Raw genomic sequence first — 26,723 nt, forward strand, 5'->3', positions numbered from 1 at the left:
GAAAGAACTCCCCACTAGACCCTACCTGGCAGATGAAAGAACTCCCCACTAGACCCTACCTGGCAGATGGTCAGCTAGTCTTTGCCTGAGCAAACTTTTATTTCATTGCTTTGGACCCTTGTCGATTTCCATAAGCAAACCTAGGAAGGGTCTTGCTTTCAGAGACGGCCTCTATTTTTCAGTGATTGTGCTTGGCTCTTTGTGGGCTGTGGACTGAGGTGAAATCGAACGCTTCTCTCTCCCTGTTTGTTCTCAGCTGGGCACATTCCGGTCTCACGATGGGGACTATTTTATAGAGCCACTGCTGCTTCTGGATGACCAAGAAAATGAAGAAGATGAGCACAATAAGCCCCATGTTGTTTATCGGCGAAGCGCTCCTAGTCAAGACTCGGCCGCCAGAAGACGCACCTGTGAGACAAAAGGTAACTTGAATGAATTCCTGGCAGTAAACTGTGACTCCTCTGATGTGGTTCATCACCAAAGGTCCCTTACAAGATAGATACCTGGCCCTTGAAACCGGAGTCTGCCTCTATAGTCCAATTTCCCTCAATTTCTCCTGATGAAACTTATTTTATTTTATATTTACAGAAGCAACATAGTAGAGAGAGGCTTATAGTTCCAGAAGACCTGGCTTTACATCTGAATTCTAGATCTTATTAGCTCTGTGATCTTGGGCCAGTCATTTAACTCTAGGGGCCCCAAGTAGCTCCCTAGGATTTCTCTCCTAAGCCATAGATCCTTGCCTTGGTGGCTGTGCACCTGACCCTGAAAAAATCAGATTTCATACTTGTTTATCCATTTCCAACTATGATGCTGTATCAGCCATGAAAATGGTCCCTTTCCATCAGCCCAAAGAACCTTGCTTCTGACATTCTCCCCAATCCCTTCAAATTGTTGACACGTTGTCTTCTTTATACTGATGTGCAGTTAATGTTCTGTTGTCTGAGGAAGCATGATTGCAGGCAAGCCTATGGATTGTATATTTGACTGTGAATCAGATTTTTATTTCTTCCTCGTTTGCTCGTTTGTTTGTTTGCTTTTAAGTACTAGAGTGTTTTGGACAACTAGGTGACAAAGTTATTAGAGCATCAGGTCTGTAGTCAGGAAAACCTGAGTTCAAATCTTACCTTAGACACAGCTATATGACCCTCAGCAAGTCACTTAACCCTGTTTGCCTCAGTTTCCTCATCTGCAAAATGAGCTGGAGAAGGGTATGACAAATCACTCCAGTATCTTTGCCAAGAAGACCCTAAATGGAGTCACCAAGGATTGGACACAGCTAAAAACAACTAAACAAGAAAGCCAGTATCTTCCCAACATTGGCGGCTGTAGTACAAAGCTCCCCTCCTTTCACAAGTTCAGACCCTGATGGCTCTTTTCTTAGCCCTGTGTTCTTTAACCAGGAATTCTATGCCAGGCCTTCATTTCTTATCTGCTGTCCTACATTGTGGGGCATTTATCTTTACATTTGTAAATATTTAAATCAGTGGTTCTTAACCTCTCAATAACAATCAACAAGAATTTTTAAGTACCTTAAAATGTACCAGGCTTTATGCTAAATGCTGAGGATATTTTAAAAAATGACAAAAAATTCTTGATGCTCTCAAGGAGCTCATGGTCTTGCTGGGGGAGGATCCATCAGCAGATTTCTGCGGGTTCATGAATTTGGATGAGAAAAAACATTACATCTTTACATTTACTAAGCTCTAAAATCGAGCATTTCCTTCAATTATTTAGTACCATTATTCTGAGAAGGGAAGCATAGGTTTCCCCAGACTGCCAAAAGGGTCCATGATCTAAATTGTCTCTATAAATAAATGCTATTCACATCTCTCCCTTAATTTGTTACAGAAGATCCCCTGGCTTCCTACTTCCCAAATATGATTGTAGAGATATATATAGAATTAAAGTTTGAAGGGACCATACAGGTCATACAGTTCAACCCTCTTATATGACACATGGGAAAATAAAGGCTCCGAGAAGCACTGAGGTCATAGGTCAAGAGCTAAAAAGGGCCTCAGAAGCCATCTCATTTTACAGATGAGGAAACTGAGTCCCAGGGAGATTAAGTAATTTGACCTTCCGAGACTGCACAAGCAATCAATCTACAAGCAATTATTAAGTACCTACAAAATGCTGATGTGTACTAGGTACTAGAGATACAAATGCAAGAAATTAAATGGTCTCCATTCATGAGGAATTTATATTCTAACAGGGCTTAGTTTCTAGTGGTAATAAGAGCCAGGATTTGAAGGCAAGTCAACAGTGGCATGGCACAATACAAGAAAACACTGCATTTAGAGTCCGAAGACCTAAGCTAAAATCCTGCTTTTGGCCACTTAAAGCCTCAGTTTCCTAATCTGTACAAATAAGGAAGTTGGAATAAATCAGGGGTTCCCAACCTGGGTTCAAGGAACTTGTGGGGTGATAAAGAAAAAACATTTTCTTTGTTATGTTTTAATATAATTGGTTTCCATTGTAATCACATGTATCTTATTTTATGTATTTAAAATCATTATTCTGGAAAGGGGCCCATGGGCTTCATCAGGCTGCTGCCCAAGGGGTCCAGGACACATGTAAGGTAAAGAGTTTCTGCAGTATATGGCCTGTGAGGTCTCTACTGGTTCTATATCTATGATCATTAGACCCTTAATCAAGCACCCTTCCCACTTCCCCATACCACCTTCCCATTTTTGTTATCTCAGGAAACTCTGCTTTTCCATTCATTTTGGGGTGCTGCCTGCCCTCAAGTTATCCTCCTAATCCATTAAATCCTGTGGCCTTGTAGGGTTTTCCCATCTTCCCCCCTTTCTTGTACTTTGTTTATGCTACTGTGACTAAATTGGACATGCTTGGAGGAAAAAAAAAATGTGTTTACTTAGATTTTCCTGTGCTCAGTGGCAGGGACCCAAAAGTCTTTGTCCTGTTTCTTTTCTGGTACAAAAAGTATTTTAAGCAACACCACCAGTTTCTGGTGTGTTAGAGTTAACTCAATATGGTGAACCCTCATGTTCGTGGCCACCATGAGCAGGCCTTTGCTGAGTGGGCCTTTGTTTCTTGTCCTCCCAAATCTACAGCAGCTCCTGCATCATTTGACCCATTGTTTAAACATACAGTAGGGCACAAGTGCTTGGAAGTGCTTTCATATCAGGGAAACCTCAGTTTACCAATGAAAGCCATGTGTTCAAAGTAGGTCAGGTTGGTGTGAATCCTTACTGTCTATTATTGAACTGACATGCTCTCCTCTGAGACTGACAGGATTCTAAAAAGTGATTGGATTTCTTTCTGTGTAGTTGTGTTGTTGTTCTGGGGGATGTTGTAGGATGTTGTAGGCTCTGGGGCATGATTGATGACTATTTAAAAGTTATCATTTGTTACTTTAAATTCTATAATTTGGACTGTGTCAGTCAGTGGGGATTCATAAGCATCTCCAGGGCAGAAGCTGAACATTGACTGTAAAGTTATTCTAAGCATGATTTTTAGGAACCCAGGGAAGAACCCATTTCCCCCTTAAAACAAAAGGTTGGGAATTCAGGGTCAATGAAATAGGCCCATACATGAATGAAAAGATACCATAAATTAAAGCCCTGAGTAGACACTTTGGCCTTCTTTACTATTCTGGTCAATAGAGGGACTGATTCATCATTGACTTCCTCCACTCGGATTCAGTAAGCATTTATTGCAGACTTACTGTGTGCCAGGCGCTCTTCTGGTGCCTGGACACAAAGTGCCTGCCCATGATTCTGTCCCCCCATTAGGCTAAGGAGGCAGTATGGTATAATAAAAAGAGGTCTCATTCTTGAGTCAGAGAATCCAGGTTCAAACTGTGGATGAGTTCAAATACCAAATCCTTTGACTGCTCAATGCCACCTTCCCAGCCACAGAACCCATTCCTGGGTTCTCTTGGAGGTTGGTCTTTTGAAGACCAGTGAGGCAGGCCTGACCTTTCCTAGCTTAGGAAATGGATCAGGAACCCAGCCCAGTTTGGATCCCCGCCCCTAGCCAGTTTGAATGGTTCTTCCAAAGGTTGCTGCTGGACTATGCCACTCTGGTTTCTCTCTTCCAGCTGCTTCTGCTCCCCTTCTTTGAATTCAGATGCAGGAGGCTCAGAACAGTTGGAAAGAACCATGGAATATGGCACAATCCATCAGCAGCCGTCGAAGGGACGGACGAGCAGGTCATGGAAACCACTGAAACAAGGTAGCCATTACCCACAGAGCAAAAATAGTAGGGGGGTGGGAAGATTCCCAGGGAGACTCATCAGGGATGGAATGTGTCGAGTTCTGGCAACCTGTTAAGTTTTGGGGATTCCCCCTTGGCAGGGTTAAGCTAGTGTTCCTTGTTTCTCCTGTGCTCATTTTATTTCCAATTCTTTGTGTCTTTCTCTTTTCTGTGACATTGTAGAGTGTTAGAGATAAAATCGAGGATAGGCACAGTTGAATCCAACCCCATCATGTTGCAGAGAAGGAAACTGAGGCTCAGAGAGGTAAAATGATTCACTGTTAAGGTCCCATAAGCAACAAATTTCAGAGCCAGGGCTGGACCAATAGTCTCCCTTTTCAGGATTCGCTCCACCAGACCACGAAGCCTAATTTTGTTATGGTCTTCCTGTCTTGTTCCTCCTATCCCTGATCCCCTTCATATGACGTGTGTGTTTCTCCATGGCTGTAGCTGCTTATGTATCTGGCTTATAGTCCCTTAAGTTCATGTGCATTTATTTGTGTTTGTGTCCTCTGCCTTTGATTAGAAGTTTCTCAAGGGCAGGGAGGGTCCTCTTCCCTCTTCATGCTTCTTAGGCTATGGGGCATCTATTGGAGTGACTGGCTAAATACCACCCCCAGCAGGGAAGCCAAATGGTCAACTGAGATGAGCCATTTGGAAGAGTCTGCTGTTGTTTTCGTAAATTGCCTCCTGCTAAACACAGGAGATGGTCAAGACCATTCCTTTTCCAGCTGGTCCTCCAGTCAATCAGAAAGCCAAGTAGAACGTAAGGGCTCTGTGAATGTTCTTTTAAGTTTTAACTATGTACCAGACATTAAATGCAAATAATGAAACAAGTTCATCTTGCTCTCAAGGAGTTTCCAATCTTTTAGCATCTTGGAGAGTTATGTTCTTTACTTAGTCCTGAGTTTTGGAGGACTTGGACCTTTTAAATCAGTGAGAAAGACATGTGACCTGGTACCAAGAGTCTACTGGAAAAAGGGAAGATTTGCAGTCAAAAGTCATGGGTTCAAATCCCAGCTCTACTTCCCTGAGGTCTTTTGGGCAAGTCACAAATGTTGTCCTCAATTATATTTTCCTTGCCTATGAAATAAGAAAGGGAAGTGGGGGGAACATGGGATCTGAAGTCTCTTCCAACTCTGAATCTGTAATCCTGTGAAATCCAAAATTAATGTTACTTTGATGGAGCCTAAATATGTTTTTAAATTTATAATTATTTTTCTTGTTACTCTTTATTGTTCACCATTTCCAAATATATTTCTCCCCAAAGAGTTATCCTTTGTGGAGAACAAAAAGAAAGAGGTTTTTTTTTAACAAGACATTCCATTTTTTAACTAAAACATCAATCAACCCTGATGGTTTGCATAATGTTCCAAACCCATAATCCTCTACCTCTACAAACAAGGACGGATTTTTCTCTTTATTAAGACCATTCAGGGTCAAGTGTTTATTCCACAAGTACTGCAGTGCCAGGTCCTCAGGTTATAGAGGCAAAAAGAAAAGTCTGCCTTCAGGGAGCTTACATTCTATTGGGAATTTCCTTTTTTTAATGTCTTGAAGAGTTAGAGGAAAACCAACAGATGAGCTGTGTGCTTCATGATTATTCTTGCTTTTTGAGTCAATTCGTATTTATTAAACACTTACCAATTATATGCCAGGCAAAAAAAGCCAAAACTGCACTGTGACCCGCTCCTTCTGCCCCCCAGCCTGTTAAGCAGACCAGATCCCCTGTGTGTTGATCTTGGGATCAGAGAATCATACCATTTGAACTGAAAAGGACCTCAGAGGCCATAGAGTTCAACATTTATGTTAAAGACGAGGGAACTGAGGTTCAGAGAGATGACATTGCTCAAGGTCATAGAGGCAGTATGCATCAGAAGCAGAATATGAACCTGGGTCCTTTTCCTTGAGGACGGTAAATGTTCTTTTTACCATACTACAAAACCTCCTTTAAATGGGCCCAGTTAGAAGGCTTGGGCAGGCTTGGCTGAATTGCTGTCTGACTCATTGGAGGGAGTATCTACCTTGGTGAGATCACAGATTCATTGGAGTATTCAAGAGAAGGCTTTGGAGAAATCCATCTTTATTCTGCCTATACCCTTACCTTTTTTCTTCATTGCTAGTGAGAACAAAAAGCCTATTAAAGCTGGTCAGTTCCACAGACCATTTTTTTTTTTCAGTTGAGCTTGGGAGCTTCACTTCTTTTGAATGGAAGCTCCTTGATGGTGGGGCCTGGTTTTGTTTATACTTTTTATCCTCAGTACATAACAGTATGCCTTGCCCATAGTACGTAATTAGCAAGTGCTAACAAATTAACAAATGATGGTTAGATGGATGGATGGAAGGAAGGTCAAGGTTGGGACCTGCCACAAAGGGGCAGCTAGGTGGCACCATAGTATATGGAGCACTGGGTTTGGAATCAGGAAGATTCATCTTCATGAGTTCAAACCTGGCTTCAGACACTAGCTGTGTGACCCTGGACAAATCACTTCACCCTGTTGGCCTCAGTTTCCTCATCTGTAAAATGAGGTAGAAAAGGAAATATCAAAGCACCCCAGTATCTTTGCCAAGAAAATCCCAAATGGGGTCATGGAGAGGAAGACATGACTTAAACAACTAAGCAATAACAAGGAGGGAAGAAGAATTTATCTTCCCAAGCTTCACTTTAGAGGAAATGAATATTACTTACCAGGGTTTTATTTCTAAGGTGGGGGAAGGAGTGGGGGTAGGGTGGGGAAGTAGCCCCAGCAGCTTGGATCTGTCCAACTCCTTGCAACAGATATAGTCCCCCAAAGAAATAGCTTTGTCACTTGGAGAGCTCATTTTAGGGAAATCCTTGGGGAAAGGGAGAAGTTGTAACTCAAGGATTCCTCCCATCAGCTAAGTGGTCACTTCCCTCACTGAAACAAATATTTTTTGTCCTCTTCTGGGGCAGGATCCAAGACTTTTTTTGCAGGGTGGGGGAGATGAGCTAACCCCCCCCCCACTCCAATTTTCTATCCTACAGGCAGTGCCCCAGTGATACAAGGTACTTGAAGAGTTGAGGAACCTGCCTGGCCACAGACCAGTTCACTGGATGGTTGGGCCCCTGACCTCAGGATGAACACTTGAAGGTCTATCAATCAATAGGAACAAATCAGAATGGCCCAAGTACAAAGGAAATAGTGATGAGAAACCCTAGAAACCCTGTTTGCAGATTCTTTCGAAACCTAAGAGCATAGATGTAGAGATGGAAGGGGCCTCTGAGATTTTCTCGTCTAGTCCCCAAATCACACACTCATTTTACAAATGAGGAAATTGAGTTCCGGACAATGACTTGCACAAGGTCACACAGGGATGGGAAAGGAACACACTCTTATAGACCTACTGTGTTTCAGGCACTATGCTGCTACCTATTATGTGCCAGGTACTGTGCTAATTAGCATTTTTGGGTTTTTTTTTTTGGAGGGGGGAAGGCAAGGCAGTTGGGGTGAAGTGATATGCCCAATGTCACATGGCTAGTAAGTGTTAAGTGTCTGAGGCTGGATTTGAACTCAGGTCCTTCTGACTCCACGGCTGGTGCTCTATTCACTACGCCACCTAGCCACCCCCAGCACTTTTTAAATATGTACAGAAAAAGTTTTAATCCAGGGCCACTGCCTCCAAATCTAGTGTTCTTCTCACCATCTCCTTACCCCTTCTTTATCTCTGAGAGATGTTTCTTTTTACATCACCTGATTTTCCCTCTGCTCCCAGATAATCAGATTTTATAACAAAGAATTAAAAAGAAAAAGAATTGAAAAAAAATTCAGCAAAATCAATCAATATGTTGAAAAAAACTTGGCATTATATGCAATGTATGTGATGCCGCCATAGATCACCCCCCACACACACACACCTCTGTAAAGGAGTGGGGCAAGGCAGCTTTCTGAGAGATCTTTCTCATATGTGTATAGTTTCATTTCTAAGCTTCTATTTATAGAATACTTCACAGTAGTTTTCAAAAGCATTTTATACACAGTGGTTCATTTGAGTCACAAAACCATATCGTTGTATGGTAGCTGTTGTGGGTTTTGATATCCCCACTTTACAGGTGAGGAATCTAAGACTCAGAAAGGTTAGAGGCACAGATTGTTTCATTTTTGGCTGTGTCCCCAGCACACATAGGACATTGTTGAGTACATATACTTCATAAGTGATTTCTGATTGGCTCTTGAAATGGCCTGCCCATCATCACACAGTTAGTAAGCTTGAGAGGTAGAATTAGAACCCAGGTGTTCCATACTCCCAAGCCTAACGCTCCCACCTTGCTATGCTTACTCTAGTAGAGGTCCATTCAGGTGACATTTATTAAGAGCCTGCAGAGTGCAAGGCACCATGGGATATAACAAAAAAATGAGTGAACAGACTTCCCTTGTCCTCTAGAAGCTTATGATGCAATAGGTGCATGTGTTGAAGAATGATTACGTTGAGATGCAGAATCAAAGGGTTTTAGTTAGATCTAGGGCTGGAAGGGACCTCAAGGACCACCTAGTCCAATCCCCTCATTTTACAGATGAGGAAACTGAGGCGCAGGGAGAGGAAGTGATTTGCCTAGGGTCACACTGATTATAATCCTTAGAGTCAGGATGGATGGATGGTCTCACTGGGTCCAGCTCTGTCTAATCCAGGTCATCTAAACCCATGCTGCTTTCCCACTGGTCCTGCCTTCCTCAGTTTATTTAATTTTTTTAAATCTATCCCATCTTTGCTTCTAAAGAAAAAAAAGGCCTCATTTGTGCTTGCTTTATTGGTTTTCCTGTAGTGAACATATTTAAGAATGCAGAGGTCTCAGGGTTGCCTTGGGCCTAAGTCTGGTATGTTCTAATTCAGGGGTGGGGCACCTGCAGTGTTGAGTCCACACATGACACTCTAGGTCCTCAAGTGCAGCCCTTTGATTGGATCCAAACTTCACAGAACAAATTCCTTTAATAAAAGGATTTGTTCCATAAAACTTGGATTCAGTCAAAAGGCCACACCCAAGGACCTAGAAAGCCACATGTTCCCTAGCCCTGTATCTAATCTGAGAGAGTACTGTGGAAAGAGAATTGGATTTGAATCAGAAGGCCTTGGGTTTAGATCTCGGTTCTGCTCCTTCTGACCTATATGAATTTTCCACTTCTGTTGAGTCATATCTGACTGTGTGTGACCTCATTTAGGGTTTTCTTGGTAAAGATACTGGAGTGGATTGCCATGTCCTTCTCTAGCTTATTTTAAAGATGAAGAAACCAAGGCAAACAGGGTTAAATGACTTGCCTAGGGTCACACAACTAGTAAGTCTCTGAAGCTGGATTTGAACTTGTGTAGATGAATCTTCTGACTCCAGACCTGGTACTCTAACCACTGCTCTACCTAGCTGCCCATCTCTGAACCACTAAATGTCTCTGAATATTAGTTTCCTTATTGATGAAAAGAGTGGGTTGAATGTCAAGGGATCTTGAAAGTTTCTTTTAACCCTAAAGCTCTAGTGTTATGATTTCCGGGCCATAGCTGGGTGCCAGAAAGTCTCACTATTATTAATCAGTCAACAAGCATTTATTGTAGACCTTCTATTTGCCAAATGCTGTGCTGGGGCTTGGGATACAAATACAAAATAAAAATCCCCAAACTTCTCTCCTTTAGATTTTGGTAGTATGTCTCCAGCAGGCATCTTCTTCCTCTTAAACAGGTGGTAATGACTTGAATTCATGTAGCACTTTTAAATAAGTCTTCTAGGCATCCTGTGACATGCAGTGTCTCATCTGAGCCTTATGATAACCCTCTGAAGCAAGTTGTGTCCATTTCACAGATTAGAAAGCTGAGACTTAAGAGAAGGTAAGAGAATTTACAAAGATCTCATTGCTAGGATAAATAAAGGAGGTAGTGAGCCTAAGAGGACTAAGAGAGTTGAGATTAGAACCCAGGTCTTCAGATTTCCAAACCCTGCACTCTTCAATTCACCAGGGTACTGTGCTAATCCCATGGCAGATTATTGTCGTTACACATGAGGCAGAATGACAAAGTAGAGAATTGTTTCTCCCTTAGTTTATTAGAGAAGACACATTGATAGAGCTGGGACCAAGGCAAATAAATTTTGAGGACAAGTGTTCTTGGTGAGGAAAGAGAGAAAAGGACACCCAGGAGTTGGCATGAGGATGCTGGCCAACAGTACCAGGGTCTGAGCTATGTCACGATTTTTGCCTCAGTCTGAATTTGTACAATCAATACTTCCCAATTCTTGACTAATGAATTCCCAGTTTTCTGAACCTCTGAGTTATGTGGAGTTAAAACCCCATCTCTGCTACCTATATGAGTCTTGTTTAACTTTGGCCAAGTTCAATCCCTGGGCCTCAGTTTCCTTATAAGTAAAATGAGAGTTTGGATGAATTAGCTTTTAGAGTGTTTTCCAACTCCAAATCTGTGATCATCCGCTATGAATAAAGATTAAAAAAAACATTTCGCTGCAAGACACTGTCAGATACAAGGAATACAAAAGTGACAAGGAATCAGTCCCTGCCCTCACAGAGATTATATTCTTTGTACTGATTTTATATTGGTGGCATAATTTTTTTCTGTGGTTTGTTATTTTGTTTTTTTCCTCAATCCATTTTCTTGTATTTCCATTTTAATTCCTTTTATTTTGGTCTTCCTTTTGACCACTTTTCAACTAGACTTTCAGTTAATCATTTATTCTCCTTTCTATAGGGCAATTGTTTGCTTTCTGATTTCAGCCTTGGTAAGCAGGTGACCCCTCCTCTTCCTCTGATTCACCTTTATCATCACAGTCAGGTGGCTGTTCTAATGACCAAATAGTTCATTCTGGCACCTTTTGGAGTGTAATCTCCCCAACCCCCAAACCCAGACCAGAACTCCATGAACAGAGCCAGTGGAGAAGTGGAAGCCAGAACCAGGGTAATTCCAAGGAAGACAAATGGGGCCTTGTATGGTTTTTCCCCCTTTGTCTGAATTAACTTGATGCTGACTGTATTTCTCTATTTTGTTAACAGTGGGGAAAACCCATCTCTCCTTGGAATTTCTCCAATTCTCTTCCCCAAGAATTAAAAAACAAAACCAGAACTTGTCAAAAAGCCATATTCTGAGACCTAGCAGGGCTTAGCTTCTAATCTGAAATGGAAACAAAAAAGAACCCTTACTTCCTAAAACCAGGACCTTTTTTCAGCAATGTCCCCTCCCCCGATTTCCCATTTCTCCCATTCTCTTTCCCCCGCTCCCCAGCCAGTTTCCTCACCCCAAAATGAGCTAATTCCCTCTGCATACGCTCTTCTTTCTGACTGACTTTATCCCATGAACCCAAGGCTTAGCGCCTTTGCTCCTTCTCATGTCAACACCTACCTGTCTGCTGTCCTAGCTCCCAGCATTCCTTGCCTCCTGCCAAAGATGAAGGGATGAGTAAAATAACAGATCCCTGCTAATCCCGTCCCTCTCAGATAACCACAATATCAGCTCAGTAATCCCACTCTAAAATTGATCTTTTACCTTAGTTGGGTCGCCATGGAATGGGAGCAACGGTGGGGGGGCTATTTCAGGTATCTCGTCCTGATGATAGAAGCGATATTTGGGGTTGAGTGGGTGCGACCCATCTAGGGCCTTTCTGATAATTCCCCAGTAGGCCATATCTTAAAGAAGAACATCTTCTTAAGTGAGAAATCACAGAAAATACATTCTTGTTAGTGAGGAGGAATAATCACATTGATTTCTAAACTCAAGGTCTCTTTAATTGTGCAAGAGGAGACCTTTAAACATTGACACTTAGAACCCTCTTTCCATCAAAGTGCTCTGGATGACTATTTGAAAGTTACACAGCATTTAGGGCAACCTGTCATCCAGGAACAGAGGTAAATTTGTCCTCTGGCCTAGGCTTTTGGATAAGCAAACTATAAAACAAACAAATCATAATAAAAATTAAATCTAAAGTATTCATTAAGTGCCTGTTTTTTTACTAGGTGAGTCAAGAATTTATTTAGCACTTACTGTGTTCAGGTATTGTGATATTGAGGTAAACATTGAGGATACCGAGAAAATATATACAGAATATATACCAGGCAATCTGGTGTGAGAGGGGAAGGCGCTGGCTGTTGGGGAAACTGGGAAAATCCTCTTGTTGGAGATGGGACTTGAACTGAATCTTGGAGGAAGCCAGGGATTTTACAAGGCAGAAGTGGACAGGCAGAAAGAACATTCTAACAATAGGCACCAGGGGCCAGAGATGGAGTTGTTATGCTCTAAGGAGCTGCAGGGAAGGCAGTGAAGCTGGATTTCAGGGTTTGGTGAAAGGACTAGATTTTAAAGAGCCATAAATACCAAGCAGAGGAGTTTATAGTGATCCTGAAAGCAACAGGGAGATATAGGAGCTCATTGAGGAGGAGTGTGACCTGGTCACCCCAAGGCTTTTAAATAAATCACCTTGGCAGATAAGTAGAAGACGGATGGAGTGGGGAGGCACTGGAGATGGGGAAACAAATGATTAAACGGCTATTGCAACAGTAATGGTTGTGTGAGTAGAGAGAAGAATTGGGGGAGAAACAAGACTTGACAACAGAATAGAGAGGTGGGGTAAGGGAGAGGGGAGGATGGCACCAAGATTGCCAGCTTGTGTGATGAAGAGGATGGTGGTGCCATCCACAGAAAGAGGGAAAGTTAGAAGAGGGTAGAAATAAGCTGGTTTCAGAGTCAAGAAGTTCTAGGTTCAAAGTCCCACTGAGATCACATACTACTGAGTGTCTGATTCTAAGCAAGTCATTCAACTCTCTCTACCCCCAAGGCAACTCTCTAAGATTATTGCTCACCTGCATGGGCATAAGGGACTCACATAAGTGACATCACAAGTTCAGTCTTATGAACAAAGAAAATGTTCCAGGCACAGTGGGGAAAAAAAGAACAAAACCAAAAACATTCCCTGCCCTCCTAGGACTTACATTCTGTTGATGGAGATGCATGAACAAAGATAAGTAATACAGAATATTCGAGAAACATGTAAAAGGCCTTCATTTTTTTTAAAGAAAAAGAGTGTCATGAAATCCAGGGAATTGTTTTTAATATTCAATTTATTTCAAGAATAAATCAGAGGCAAATAAATGGTGTTATTGTTGAGTCAGAATCTTTTAAAGGGAAGAAATAGATGCTAAAGGTCTCCAGGCTCATTATCACCCACATCACACCCAGCTTTGAATTTGTTGTTATCTACAATTTGAGATGCTGCAGTAGAAAGAAATGGAAAGTCTGGGCCTCCCAGTGTGGAAAAATAATTCAATCTGTTCTGACTGACTCCCAATATTTGGCTTTTGAGACCAGAGTCTGAAAGTCTTGACCTTATTTCAGGAATGTGACTTTTACATTTTCCAAGAAGCAAGTCACCCACCCCCGAAATCAATGTTCAGGTGAAATGGGGTGATTGGTAGCACAGTTTGACAGGCAGAGGAATGGAAGTTGGAAGGAGACGAACCTGAAGGGAGTGTTGGGTGGGCAGCATGTAATTACAGTTTCAACTTTGCCTAAGCCCCAGGTGCAGAATACTTATTCAATGCTTTTTATTCTGCACAGGTCAGCTAGTGGTTTTCTGAATTATAAAATGAAAACTTAAAAAAAAAAAAGCCTGTATCTGAGAATAATGGCCACAGTCATGGGTCACAGTTGGTCATGTGACTTGGGACTTTTCTTTCTGTATCAATTAGTGTGGAAAGTTGAAGCTGTTGTTTGTGGTGCAGGGAAGAGCACAGGTTCGACTGGACGGTTTGAAGGAGCTCGAACAGGCTTTGGAGCCTAACGTTCTTTTGAGACAGATGCATGAGAGGTGCTCACAGCCCCCAAATATCATGAGCAGAAGTTGTCTTTTCCTAAGCCTACACATTTTAGGGGTAGGAAATGGTCTGTGGCTCTGAATTACGAGCTGGAGAGGACCTGAGGTCATCTGGAACACACCCCTCAATTTACACATGAGGAAATGGAGACCCACCATCTGAAACTAGGGCTTTCCAGTTTGTCCCACCCTAGCCCCTCATGAATAGACCATCAGCAGGGATCAGCATCCTTAGCACCCTCAGTGTCCAACAAAGCCAGGGACGCTGGAACAAGCCAAGCTTTCACTCAGTCTATTTTGTATAAACCAATCCTCAGCCTATAGATGAGGGAAATTGTTTGTAAGAGATTTCTTGCTTTGTGCAATAGATATGTTCGTTCTTGAAAAGCTCCAAGAGCTGCTTTAAGCTCCAGACCAAATTGCAGGTTTCTATCGCCAGACTGTTCTGTAATTTCTTACATGGGAACACAGCCAGGAGGAGGCATTCTTTCTCCTTGGGCAAGGGCAAGTTTTTTTTTTTTTTGGGGGGGGGGAAGCAGGAAGGGAGGAGAGAGGGAGGTAACTATGCAGACAATAAGCCAATCCCAGCTTCTAGGAGAGGGGCGGGCAGCTCCCCTGAGATTTGAGTGTTTGGGCCCAGGGCAAGAGGACTCTCTGGATGCCCACTGCCCAGGACAGTACCCTGGGGGCAAAGCCTTGTTCATTTGGGTCCACCAAGCCCTCTTTATGAAAATGAAACCTTGGACATAGTCTAAGCATTGAATTTCAGCTATTTTAGCTTCTTCAGGGGTTCACCAAGGCCATACATAAGACTTACCAAGTGCCAGCTGATGGGATGAGATCAGTGAAAGGGAGAGGCTGGAATGTGTCCAGGATGCCAGTACAGAATTAGAACTTAGGCCAACACACCTCCGCGGGGCCAAATATTAAGCATGGACACCCACAGGATTCCCAAGCAGCTGTTAGCTCAGTGGGGTCAGTGAAAGCAGAGAGTACAAAGGGACTTTGGGGAAGGGAAGGGAGGGGGGTTCCCGGGAGAAGCTTGGAGCCATGAGATGAAGCTGTGGGCAGCTGGGAATCCCAGCAGCAGGCGGATTGACCATGGTCAGCATGCAGGAACTGATGGAGTTACTTGGAAGCACTAACACACTCCAACCAACGGTGGAGATTACAGCTTCCTAGGAAAGAACAAGCCTCCCTCCTACCTCCAAGGAAAGCACTGCTGAGTGTTCACGCTCACTTTATCCAAGCATAAGCAGAGCAGAGTCACAGTCAGGGGCATCCCATTGAATATACTAGAGTCAAAAACCAATGTCTGTCAGTTTATAGGGTCATAGATTTACAGCTAGAAGGGACGAGAGCAGGATCCCACAGTCTGTAGCAGGATTTGAACTCATGTTTTCCTGACTCTAAGTTCAGTGCCTTATGCAGTCATTTTAAATGTACTAGTAGAGATAAATACTTGAAATATTTGATTGAATTCAGTCAAGACACTGTGAATAGGTAATAAATATATGTATAGTAGTTGCCATTTATATAGTTATATAAAATAAATATATATTTATGTAGTTATATTTATATGTATATATTTATGTAGTTATATAAAATAAGATAAATATATGGTTATATAAAATAAAACAAATGTAATATTTATGTGACATATAAACATGTTATTCATATACATCTATATTATACATAAATATGTTATAAATATATTGCTTATATTGATGTGTTTTTATATGTATATATAATGATTTTTTTTCCTTTTTTTTGAGGGGTAGGGCAGGGCAATTGGGGTTAGATGACTTGATCAAGGTCACACAGCTAATCAGTTAGTAAGTTAACAATTTTGAACTCAGTTCCTCCTGACTCCAGGGCGGGTTCTCTATTCACTGCGCCACCTAGCTGCCCTTGTGATGATTTTTGTATGTGAATATACAAATATATATTCACATGCATTGACTGAATTTAATCAAATATTTCAAAATTTGTCTGTTAGTATTGTATACATAATCTATGTACATGTGTATATATGTAGATTTATATATGTCTCTCTATATGATATTTCTATCATTCTCCTCCCCATCTCTATCTCTATGGTCCAAAACTATGATTTCATTTATATAGAGAACTACCAGTATGGAAGAAGCAGTTAGTGACAGTGGATAGAACTTTGGGCCTGGAGTCAAGTTCAAATCCAGCTTCAGACACTTACCAGCTGTGTGACCCTGGGCAAGTCACTTAACGCTGTTTGCCTCAATTCCTCATCTATAAAATGAGCTGGAGAAGGAAATGTATCTTTGCCAAGAAAATCCCAAATGGGGTCACTTAGGGTTGGTGACAAATAACATCAACAGCCAGTATGGGAAGTCACAGGTGCAGTGACTCGCCCCTGGAGACGTGTGTGTGTGTGTGTGTGTGTGTGTGTGTGTGTGTGTGTGTGTGTCTGAGGCAGGACTTGAACCCAGGTCTTTGGATCCCAAGATTAGCCCTGTAATCACTGTACCATGTTGCCTCTTACCTCTCTTTTGTCTCTGTGTCTGTCTCTTCTCTCTATATATATGTATGTATGTATGAATGTATATGTATGTATTTATACATAAACATATTGATTCCAAGGTTCTGTCTATTACTATAGCCATATCCAGAGACACACTCTAGAATACTAAATCCTATGGGACCATATTAATAACTGACATTTGTATGACCCTTCACTATTTGTAAAATATTTTACATAGATTACCTCATGGAGTCTCACAGCAGATCTGCAAGAGGCAGGCATTCACAGGTATTATTAGCTCCATTTTATAAATAGGGAATTGAGATTGAGATGGGTTCTGTGACTTAAATGGGCATGCAGTTCATGGGTCACCGATAGAATTTGAACCCAGGCCTTTGGACTATTAAATTTTGCATGATACCTACTATACCACTCTGTATAGCTCAAGCACTAGTAAGTAATGGCCAAGAAATCTATTAGCGTGGGGTTTGGTTTTGTTTAAATAAGTTTTCATTCATGTCTTTTGGGTTGTGGGTTTTTGTCTTTTTTTTTTTTGCATCACCATACTGTCCCCCAGTATCCCTCCTTCCCCTCCCAGAAAGCCTTACCATAACAAATTTTATATATATATATATATATATATATATATATATATGTTTTTTTTTGTTTTTTGCTTTTTGGAGGGTAGTTGGGGTTAAGTGACTTGACCAAGGTCACACAGCTAGTAAGTGTGTCAAGTGTCTGAGGCCAGATTTGAATTCAGGTCCTCCTGACTCCAGGGCCAGTGCTCTATTCTGATGGAAGAGAGCTAGCTGCCCCCTACAAAAGACAAAAAAGGAATTGGCATAATTGATCAGCACATTAAAAAAGTCTAAGATAGGTACCTGTAAAACCCTGGTGAGCCCCCGCTTCTGCACAGGGCAGAAGGAGCTTCTTGTACTCTTAAGCCATGCTTGTTCTTTATAGTTCAGTTTCCTTAATGTTTTTCTGAGGGTACGATTTTGTCATATTTGTGGTTTTTAGTGGAGCCGTTGTGACACAGGAATGAGTTTCAGTTTCAGCTCATCAAGCAAATAAAAAGCATTTTACTGGAGATATGAAGGCAAGAGTGAAACAGTCCCTGCCCTCAAGGAGCTTACCTTCTATGAGAAAAACAGGAGCACCTAGAGAGATGGCCACAGTTAATGGAAGGCAAAGGCACCACCTGGGGGTGGGGGACGGGAGGGAATCAGGAAAGGCTTCATATACTTTGAACTGAGCCTTGAAGGAGACTAGGGATCCGAGGAAACAGTGCTGGGAAGGGAGTATATTCTAGGCAGGAGGTGGAACTTTGTGTATAGGGAACAACAGGAAGGCCAGTATGTGAGAAGGCAGGAAGGAAACGAACATTTATTAAGGTCTATTATGTGCTAGGCATTGTGCTAAGCATAGTATCTCACTTGAAGCTCATTACAACCCTATAAAGTAAGTGATGTCATAATCTCCACTTTACAGCTGGGGAAACTAAGGCGGACTTGCTCGGGGTTACATGGCTAGTGTCTGAGATAGGATTTTAACTCCAACTTGCTGACTCTAGGCTCAGGACTATCCACTATACCACCTAGCTGAAGGGGAGTAATGTGTCATAAGACTGGAAAAGTAGACTGAGGCCATGTTTGTAATTGGCACTGTAATTGGCAAACAATATTTTTATTTGATCTTAGAGGTAATAAGCAGCAGCTGGAGTCTGCTGAGGAGGGGAGTGATGCGGTTAGGTTTTTGCTTTAGAACAATCCCTGGGACATCTGGGTAGAGGGTGTCTTTTTTTTTTTTTTTTTTTTTTTTTGGGGGGCAATTGGGGTTAAATTATTTTCCCAAGGTTACATGGCTAGTTTTTTTTTTTCGTGTGTTAAGTGTATGATGCCAGATCCAAACCCAGGTCCTCCTGACTCCAGGACAGGTGCTCTATTCACTGCACCACCTAGCCATCCCTGATAGAGGATGTCCTGGAGTGGGGAGAGGCAATTACTCATCTGTGTGAACCTCAAGTAAATGGACCTTTTGGTGACCCTCTCAAACTCTCCAAGACAAAGATATTCCTGACATTGTACTTTGATTTCTGTGAATGTTTTGCCTTAATTTACTGCTGAATAAATAGAGAGTTCACTATACTATATAAGCAGAACCTTGAAGCTGTTCACAGCACCAGTCCTCTGGAAAGCTGCTTGTACTTGGCTTTACAAACCCACATTTCTAGATCTCTACATAGATGGTAGCCCCCAAATTTAAGCTATGACAACTTTATGATGCCATGGACCTATCATAAATGAGATCTGGAAGGGACCTCAGGTCATCTGTTCCATCTTCCTCATTTAATAAATGAAACTGAGTCCTCTAACTGAGAGTTAAAGGATTCACCCAAAGTTATTTAGGTAAAAAGTGAGATGGGATTTGAACCCAGTTCCTTTGACACTATTCAATGCTTTTTCCAATGTACTAAATGCACTACTCATATATATTTGTATTGATAACTATACCTCACTCTTAGTGTTTTCATAATACCTAATCTCACTTAATTATCACATCAACCCTCTGAGGTGGGTGATACAAATAGGATTGTGCCCATTTTCTAGATGCGGCTCAGAGAAACAGAATAATAATTATAATAACAATGGCTATATTTAGCTATATTACATACTAAATTGTTGTACATTAAGGTTTATAAAACACATTGTAAATTTTACCTCATTTTTATCCTCACAACAAACCCTGAGAGGTAGACTACTGTTATTATTTTCATTTTATGGATGAAGAAACTGAGGCAAAGATGAAGTAATTTGTCCAGGATAATGCAGCTAGTCAGTGTCTGAGGCAGGACTGAACTCCAGGCTTCCTGATTCTGAGTCTAGCCAAATCATTGCTCTGCTTAGATGAATGACTTGTCTAGGTTTCTAGGGTGAGCATTGGCTTGAACTAAGACTTTAGTTCCATCCGTCTGTCTCCAGTCCGTTACACTGTACTGCATCAGCTCCCCTTATGCATATCTGTTTTGGAAAACAGTGAGATTAATCTAACATTCTCAGCCAAGTCTGGGGCATAATCAGGGTGTTCCCCCAGTTTATCTTCATTTGGTCACATACGGGATTTTAAATGTAATGGTTTCACCTCTGAGTGCATTTGCAAGACCTGATCATTAGAGCTGATTCATGGAAAACAATACTGGTTTCACTCTGGTCTACTTCCATTCTTTGGCAAACTTGCCTTAAGAATCTGTTGTTGACTTTGAGGGTTCCCCCCCTTCACTCTTGATTGCTGAATCTTCCTCCTCTTCCCACATTCTCTGTAGACTTTCTCTGTGTTGTTTTACTGTTGAATACGTCTCCAAATGTGTTATTAAGTAGCCATCTGAGCTTAAGGGATTGGTGGGTTTCTTAGGATTGGTTGGACATAGGAAAAAGAAGTTATCATTTCACTTGGTTTGCTTCATCTAAGTTCCAAACAACTAATTTTGTAGCTTACATGTGTCTTCTATAGTAGATCCTCTGAACCTCAGTCTTTTCATTGTATGTTGACATTTACGCATCATGTCCTCTGAGTGGATGGGAGGTGGGGGTGGATCTGTGTACATTAGTTAGCTTGTGACTTTTAAGAAACTTGGTTTTAGGCATTTTCAACCTCATGCCCCCGCCAATGAAATGTGTGTCTGTGTGTGTGATTTTTGCTAGGACCTGTGACTTAATCAATGTGAGGAATTCCTAAGAGGAAAATTTATGAGCTACTTATATAAATTATACCAAAAATCAGAGTTGTCTGATGTGATGAAGGGTTAAGTGGCTTGCCCACTGTCACCAAACCAGTATGTATTTAAGGAGAAGATTTGAACCCAGAGCATCCTGTCTTCAAGGCTGTCTTCTACCCACCATGCCAGATTTCCCTGCTCATGCAGTTAATCCTTTTAATAGTTTAAGTGGCTTTCAGTAATTAAGGTGTTGAGTAGCTGGAGATGGAGGAGGAAAGAAGGGTGGTCATGAAATATTAATTAATCATTAATCATTAAATATATTCTGAACAAAGAGCTTTTCCTTTGGTACTTTTCATTATGGGAAGAGGTCGAGAATGACCATTTGGGTTTTGGTACCTTGTGAAGCATCTGCTGGTGATCAGTCTTTGCTGTAGTCTAAGGAAGCAGTCCTAACTAGTAGAATGAAGGCTTCTTGAAGGCTAGAACACCTTCATTTTGTCTTGCTATCCCCAGCACCAAATATAGTAGAGTGATGGATTTGCAGTTAGGAAGATATGGGTTCAAATCCCACCTCCAGTCTTTACTAACTTGCTGTATGACCATGGACAGATAAATCACTTAGCCTCTCTGACACTGAGGCAACCACCTGCTTTTAAGTTGCTGACCAACAGTTTTCAATTTGCCTCTATGGAGGGAGTTCCCACACAGACAAAATCATAGAACTTTAATGTATTGGTATTAGTATTCTCGATGAGCACAGTGTATCCCCTCTTATCAATGCTTCGACGTGTTTCTTGAATCAGACTGAAATTGAAGGCACTTGAAACTTCTTCCTCTATAAGATAAAATGGCCATCAAGTTATTGGAGGGCGAGAGGTTAGTATTATGGGAAAACTTTCTCATTTCTCTCTACTTTGAGGTTCAGTGGGATACACTTAGCTGCTCTCTTCACCTTTTTGAGTAAAGGAGAAAGATCTCATATGTATAAATGGCATGTTTATACAGTTTGCACATGGCACAAAGCTGGGAGGGGATAGATAAGACAATGAGAATGAGGATACAGAAACACTTTGACAGTCTGGAACATTCAATCAAATCTAATGAAATTCAACAGGGCAAAATGTAAAGTCATATTCCAGGTTAAAAAAAAATCAAGAGGGAAGAAGGAAGAAAACAAGCATATATTAAACACATTTAAGCACATTTATTAAGTATTAGGTACTATTATCATCTCCATTTTATAGATTCAGAAAGCGAGGCAGGCAAGGGTTAAGTGATTTGCCTAGGAAAAATATACAAATATAGATATATTTATGTAATATATTTATATACAATATATTAAACAGTATAATATATAGTATGAATATATAGTATAATATGTAGTATGAATATATAGTATAATATATTTTTGCATAATATTAATGCAAAACAGCTGTGTAAATACAAATTTTAGTATAAATATCATGTATCGTAATATATAATACTCTATAAATATAAATCAGAAGCCCGCTTTGTACTCAGGTCTTCCTGAGTCCAGGGCTCTATTAACTGTGCCAATGAGATGCCTCAAATACAAGATGAATGGTGGCTTTTCTAGACAGCAATTTGAAAGAGATCCGAGGGTTTTAGTGGATTGGAAGCTCAATATGAATCCACAGCTTAGTATGACAGCCCCAAAGCCTATGGAATCCTAACCTGCTTGAAGAAAGTCTTACAGTCTTTAACTTAGGTCAGAAACACATCCATAGATCCATAGTCTTTCATTCCCTTTTGGGCGCAACATTTTAGGAATAGCATTGATAAACTGGAATGCCCAGGCTCAGGTTCATACCATATAAGGACCACTTGAAGGGACCGGGTATATTTAGCCCAGAAAAGAGAAGATGTAGGGAGGGCTCAACTGTTGTCTTCTAGTGTCTGAAGGGCCGTCACCCGAAAGGGGTATTCCTAAAGGGTAGAATATGGAGAGAGCAAGGGTTAGCTGCCCCAAAGGCAAATTTAGACTTTAAGTCAGGAAAGCTCCCCTGAAGTGGAATGAGCCTCCCCAGACACCTCTTTCCCAGGGATCTTCAAGAAACGGATATTTGACAACTTGATGCATGTGTTGGGTGGAGGGATATTGTATCCGTTCTGGTTGCTTCCTCCTTCTGGTACTATTTGAACTTTTCTCTGAGGCCCTTTCCAACTTTGCCTTTATTTGAAAACAAATTCATGTAATGCTGATGTGTTTTTCTGACACACTATTCATCACTCTGATTGGTAGAGGGCCTATAATTTACAATAACTAAGGATTCCTGGCTCTCAGGTCACAAGGCATTTTTACTGCCCTGCCTTAAGGGAACTCAGTTAAATTTTGATCAGTCTTAGGAAGGTTTACAATAATTAACTTCTCAGCTATTAATGGGAGCATTCATATCTCCTTAGCTAAGATGATTGTTATCAAAGAATCAGAAAAGCAGCTGTAGAATAATATGACTATATATAAATAATATGGAGAGAGAGACAGAGAGACAGAGAGAGAGAGACAGAGACAGAGACAGAGACTCTCTAGTTGTCCACAGGGATTGTTCCCCAAAATTGGGTCAACTTAAAACATTCACACCAAGAAATTAAGAAAGACTGCTTAGGAATTTTGGCTGGGAAGCAACCGTGTGTGTGCGCGCGCGCGCGTGTGTGTGTGTGTGTGTGTGTGTGTGTGTTCGAGAGTGTGCATGTGCGGCATGCACATTTTTTGGACCATTCCTGTTTTGGTTATCAGAAATTCAATTTAACAAGCATTCATTCATCACCTATTTTGTGAAAGGCACTGGTGACATCAGCACAGAATGGGAACAGTCTCTGCCCTCATGGAGCTTACATTTTATTGGGGGAAACAGCATGCACACAGATAGGCAAATACAAGTTAATTTGGGGTTGGGGGTGGGAGAGAACTAATGAATGATAGAGGGCAGGTCAAGAAAGCCCTCTTTCTAGAGGTTGCAACTCAGCGAAGTGTTGAGTGAGACTAGGGACTTCCAAGAGACAGAGGGGAGGATGAAGGGCATTCCAGGCATGGGGACAAGCAACGAAAATGAATAGAGTAGGAAATGAAAGTGAATTAAGATAACTTTTTAAATGTCATTTGCTTTATTAAATAACACAGATGATGTATCCTAAAGAAAAAGTGAATGTAAAGTAGAAAAAAATTTTTTAGAGCAGTCACAGAAATTTAAATTAAATGTGAGTTTACCAGAATTGTATTTTGGAGTGTGAATCAGGAGAACCAAATATTAATGGCTGCTCTGCTGGCTCCTGAGTGATCCTCAGCAAGCCATTTTCTTTCCCACACCCTCATTTTCTTCATTGGTAAAAGAAGAGCATATTTCTTCCCACAAGAAAAACTTGAATTTAAGAATATCTTAAAGTGGGGTGGCTAGGTGGCGCGGTGAATAGAGCATCGGCTTTGGAGTCAGGAGGACCTGAGTTCAAATCTGGCCTCAAACACTTAACACAAAAACTAGTCATGTGACCTTGGGAAAGTCACTTAACCCCTATTGCCCTGTCTTCCCCGCTCCAGAAAAGCAAAGAAAAAAAAGTATTATCTTATTTGATCCTCAATATAATTCTGAGAGGTAAATATTATTATTATCCCCATTTTTACAGTTATAGAAGCTGAGAAAAACAGGTTAAATGACTTGTCCAAGGTCACACACCTAGTAAGTGTCTGAAGCTAGTTTTGAACTCAGAGTCTTCTGATTCCAGTCCCAGAGTTCTCTTATGCCACCAATGAACCAATGAATAAATTCATGTCTTATCTTGATTTTGCTTCATAACTATCTGGAGTTTGTCCCCTTGATACGTTTCACAAATTAAAGTCCAAAAAGATAAAGAAAAATTTTCTATGTTTTTATATTTGATGGAGAGTTCTAGGAATTCTTTCCTATGGGGTTTGGGAGGGGGCGATACCACTTTCAAATAGAGGGGTATTCCCCAGAGTTTGGTCTATGAGCCATTTAGGAAGGTAACTTTAGGAGAGTGATGGGATCATGCAATTGCTAACTGAGGGCTAGAATGTAAATGCCTTGAGGATAAGAATTATTTCATTCCTTGTGCTTATATCCCCAGTGCCTGAAACATAGTTGATGATTCCTAAATACTTGTTGATTGATGGAGAGGAGTCACTCTGTAAGCAGGCACCCTCCCCCTGGAAGAAGCCCCCTCTTTTCCTGTACCTTAGACAAAATTCCAATTTCTCTGCCCCATTAGGACACTGCTCCTTGGGTATATTTGCCTAGCACTCCGTACCAAGTACAACACAGAGTTTCATCTCACCTTCACATGAGAGTAAGATTTCCTTGTGAAATCTATTCTAGCAACACTATGGGCAGAATGACATATACAAGAGACTATCATAGGAGCCATTGTACTATCCCCTGAGAGACTATCATTCCAGGACAATCACAGGGATGTAGTTTTCATTTTAATAGAACATGACCCTTTATCTTTTAACCTTTTAAGGATTCTTCTTACTATGTGTCCTTATCATTTTATTGACAAGTGGATTTTGTAGACATACTAAACATTGACAAATTTTCACTTATCTCCAGTGATTATCTTTATTTGTGTACCTATATGTGTGAGTATTAGCTAAGCTCACATTCTTTTTGGGGGGGGATGGCAGTTGGGGTTAAGTGACTTGCCCAAGGTCACATGACTAGTTTTTGTGTTAAGTGTTTGAGGCCAGATTTGAACTCAGGTCCTCCTGACTCCAGGGTTGATTCTGTATTCACTGTGCCACCTAGTCACCCCCTAAGCTCACATTCTTTTAGCCCCTTGCAGAATGTAAGCTTCTTGAAGGCAGGGTCCAGTTTTTGTTTTTGTCTTATAATCCCTAGAAGGTTTTGTAGTCCCACATGGACATAACCAAATGCTTTACAAATAAATGTTGAATTGACTCAAAGTGTTATTAGTTTATCAGTAATTAGTTGAGATATAGAGTAGATGAATATGATTATGGCTCATCCAAAAAAAGGGCAGACTAAGAAAGGCTGAAGCCTGCTGTGTGAGAGAATATTGTTCCAGCTTTTATTAGAGAACTAAGATGATTTCTGCTTTTTCATACCTCATAAGACACAAGAGAAAATGTCTTTGTGACACAGATTACTCGTGAATGAAATGACTTCTTGGTAATGTGTGGTGACATGCTTTATTGCCTGCTGATGACTGGAGTGTCTTTTTATGATTCCTCCCTCCATTTCTTCAGTTTTATTACTCAAATACATGGGCCTCATTTTAGATTGGCATGCTTATTAATCCAGAGTTTTCCTAGGGCCAATGACCCCTCTCTTTCATAGGTACATAACTACCTTTGTTCTTAGTGGTCCAAAAGGCTTAACACATTTACAGTGTCCTGAACACTTGAGAAAGGGGTTCATAACCTGGGGTCTATGAGCTTTTCTTTTTCTTTTTGATATTTGGCTATTTCAATTTTCCTTTGTAATTTTATGTAAATTATTGTATCCATCTAAAGCATGGTTCAGAAAAAGGGTCCATAGCTTCATCATATTTCCAAGGAGGTTCATTATATTAAAAAGGTTAAGAACCTCTGATCTTGATAGATTTCCTTCCAAATGAAATTCCAGAGTCACAGAGTTGGAAGGGACCTCTAGGGTCATCTCATCCAACCCATGACCTGAACACTATCAATTTAAAGGGAAGTCTGTCAAGGAATAGGTGTTCATTAAGTGCTTAATCTGTAGCAGAGGATACAAAGAAAGTCAAACATGACCCTGCCTTCAAGAAACTTACAGTCCAGTGAGGGAGCACAATGTAGATATATACAGAGTAGATAGAAAGGAAACTGCTAGACCTGGGACCTAGGAGAGTTCTAGATAAATAGAGTTGATTTGAGTTTTTTGTTGTTGTTGTTGTTCAGTCATTTCAAACCCTTTGTGACCCCATTTGGGGTTTTCTTGGCAAAGATATTGGAGTGGTTTGCCGTTTTCTTCTCCAGCTCATTTTACAGGTGAGAAAACTGAGGCAAATAAGGTGAAGTGACTTGCCCAGGGTCACACAGTTAGTAAGTATCTGAGGCCAGATTTGAACTCAGGAAGATGCATCTTCCTGACTCCAGGCCTGGGAAAGTTCTAGATAAACAGACCTGATCTGCTACTGTCTCCCCATGGCACTATTCCAAGTACTCTATGAGTTTACTGACACTCAAGTACTAACTGTCATAATCTGATTAAACAAATTCTGAGGCATCAAATCTCCATAGTCCTGCTCTTAGAACAGTAGACATTGTTTTCAGTTTTCTATAACTCTTTTGTATTGTTCATTAGCCTACTTTCGATCATCTTATTTAGGCCTCTTTACATCGTACATAATTGGCTATCAAAAACCGAGCATCTGAAACATTCTGCTCATTATTCTTCCGGCCTCGGTGGTCCAGTTATTGACCTTCACTCTTTCTATGTTGGAGAACAATG

The 26,723-nt window shown here is 41.0% G+C and overlaps 1 protein-coding gene across 3 annotated transcripts in view; it reads left to right on the forward strand.

Annotated features, from left to right (window-relative positions):
• Positions 1-26,723, forward strand: part of ADAMTS9 (ADAM metallopeptidase with thrombospondin type 1 motif 9) — a 194,803-nt gene that overhangs the window by 8,551 nt on the left and 159,529 nt on the right. For 2 of the 3 annotated variants that reach the window (XM_069084173.1, XM_069084174.1), the window contains exon 3: positions 257-422. In XM_069084173.1, coding sequence (XP_068940274.1) covers positions 257-422 — 166 coding nt within the window. Of the gene's footprint in view, positions 1-256; positions 423-4,066; positions 4,201-26,723 lie in introns of those variants that run through there. The other variant, XM_069084175.1, reaches the window with a different exon arrangement.

Source organism: Petaurus breviceps, unplaced genomic scaffold, assembly GCF_028583685.1.
Source record: "Petaurus breviceps papuanus isolate PSGF00001 unplaced genomic scaffold, PetGlider_PUasm1.0 174, whole genome shotgun sequence".
In the NCBI taxonomy this organism is placed as follows: domain Eukaryota; kingdom Metazoa; phylum Chordata; class Mammalia; order Diprotodontia; family Petauridae; genus Petaurus; species Petaurus breviceps.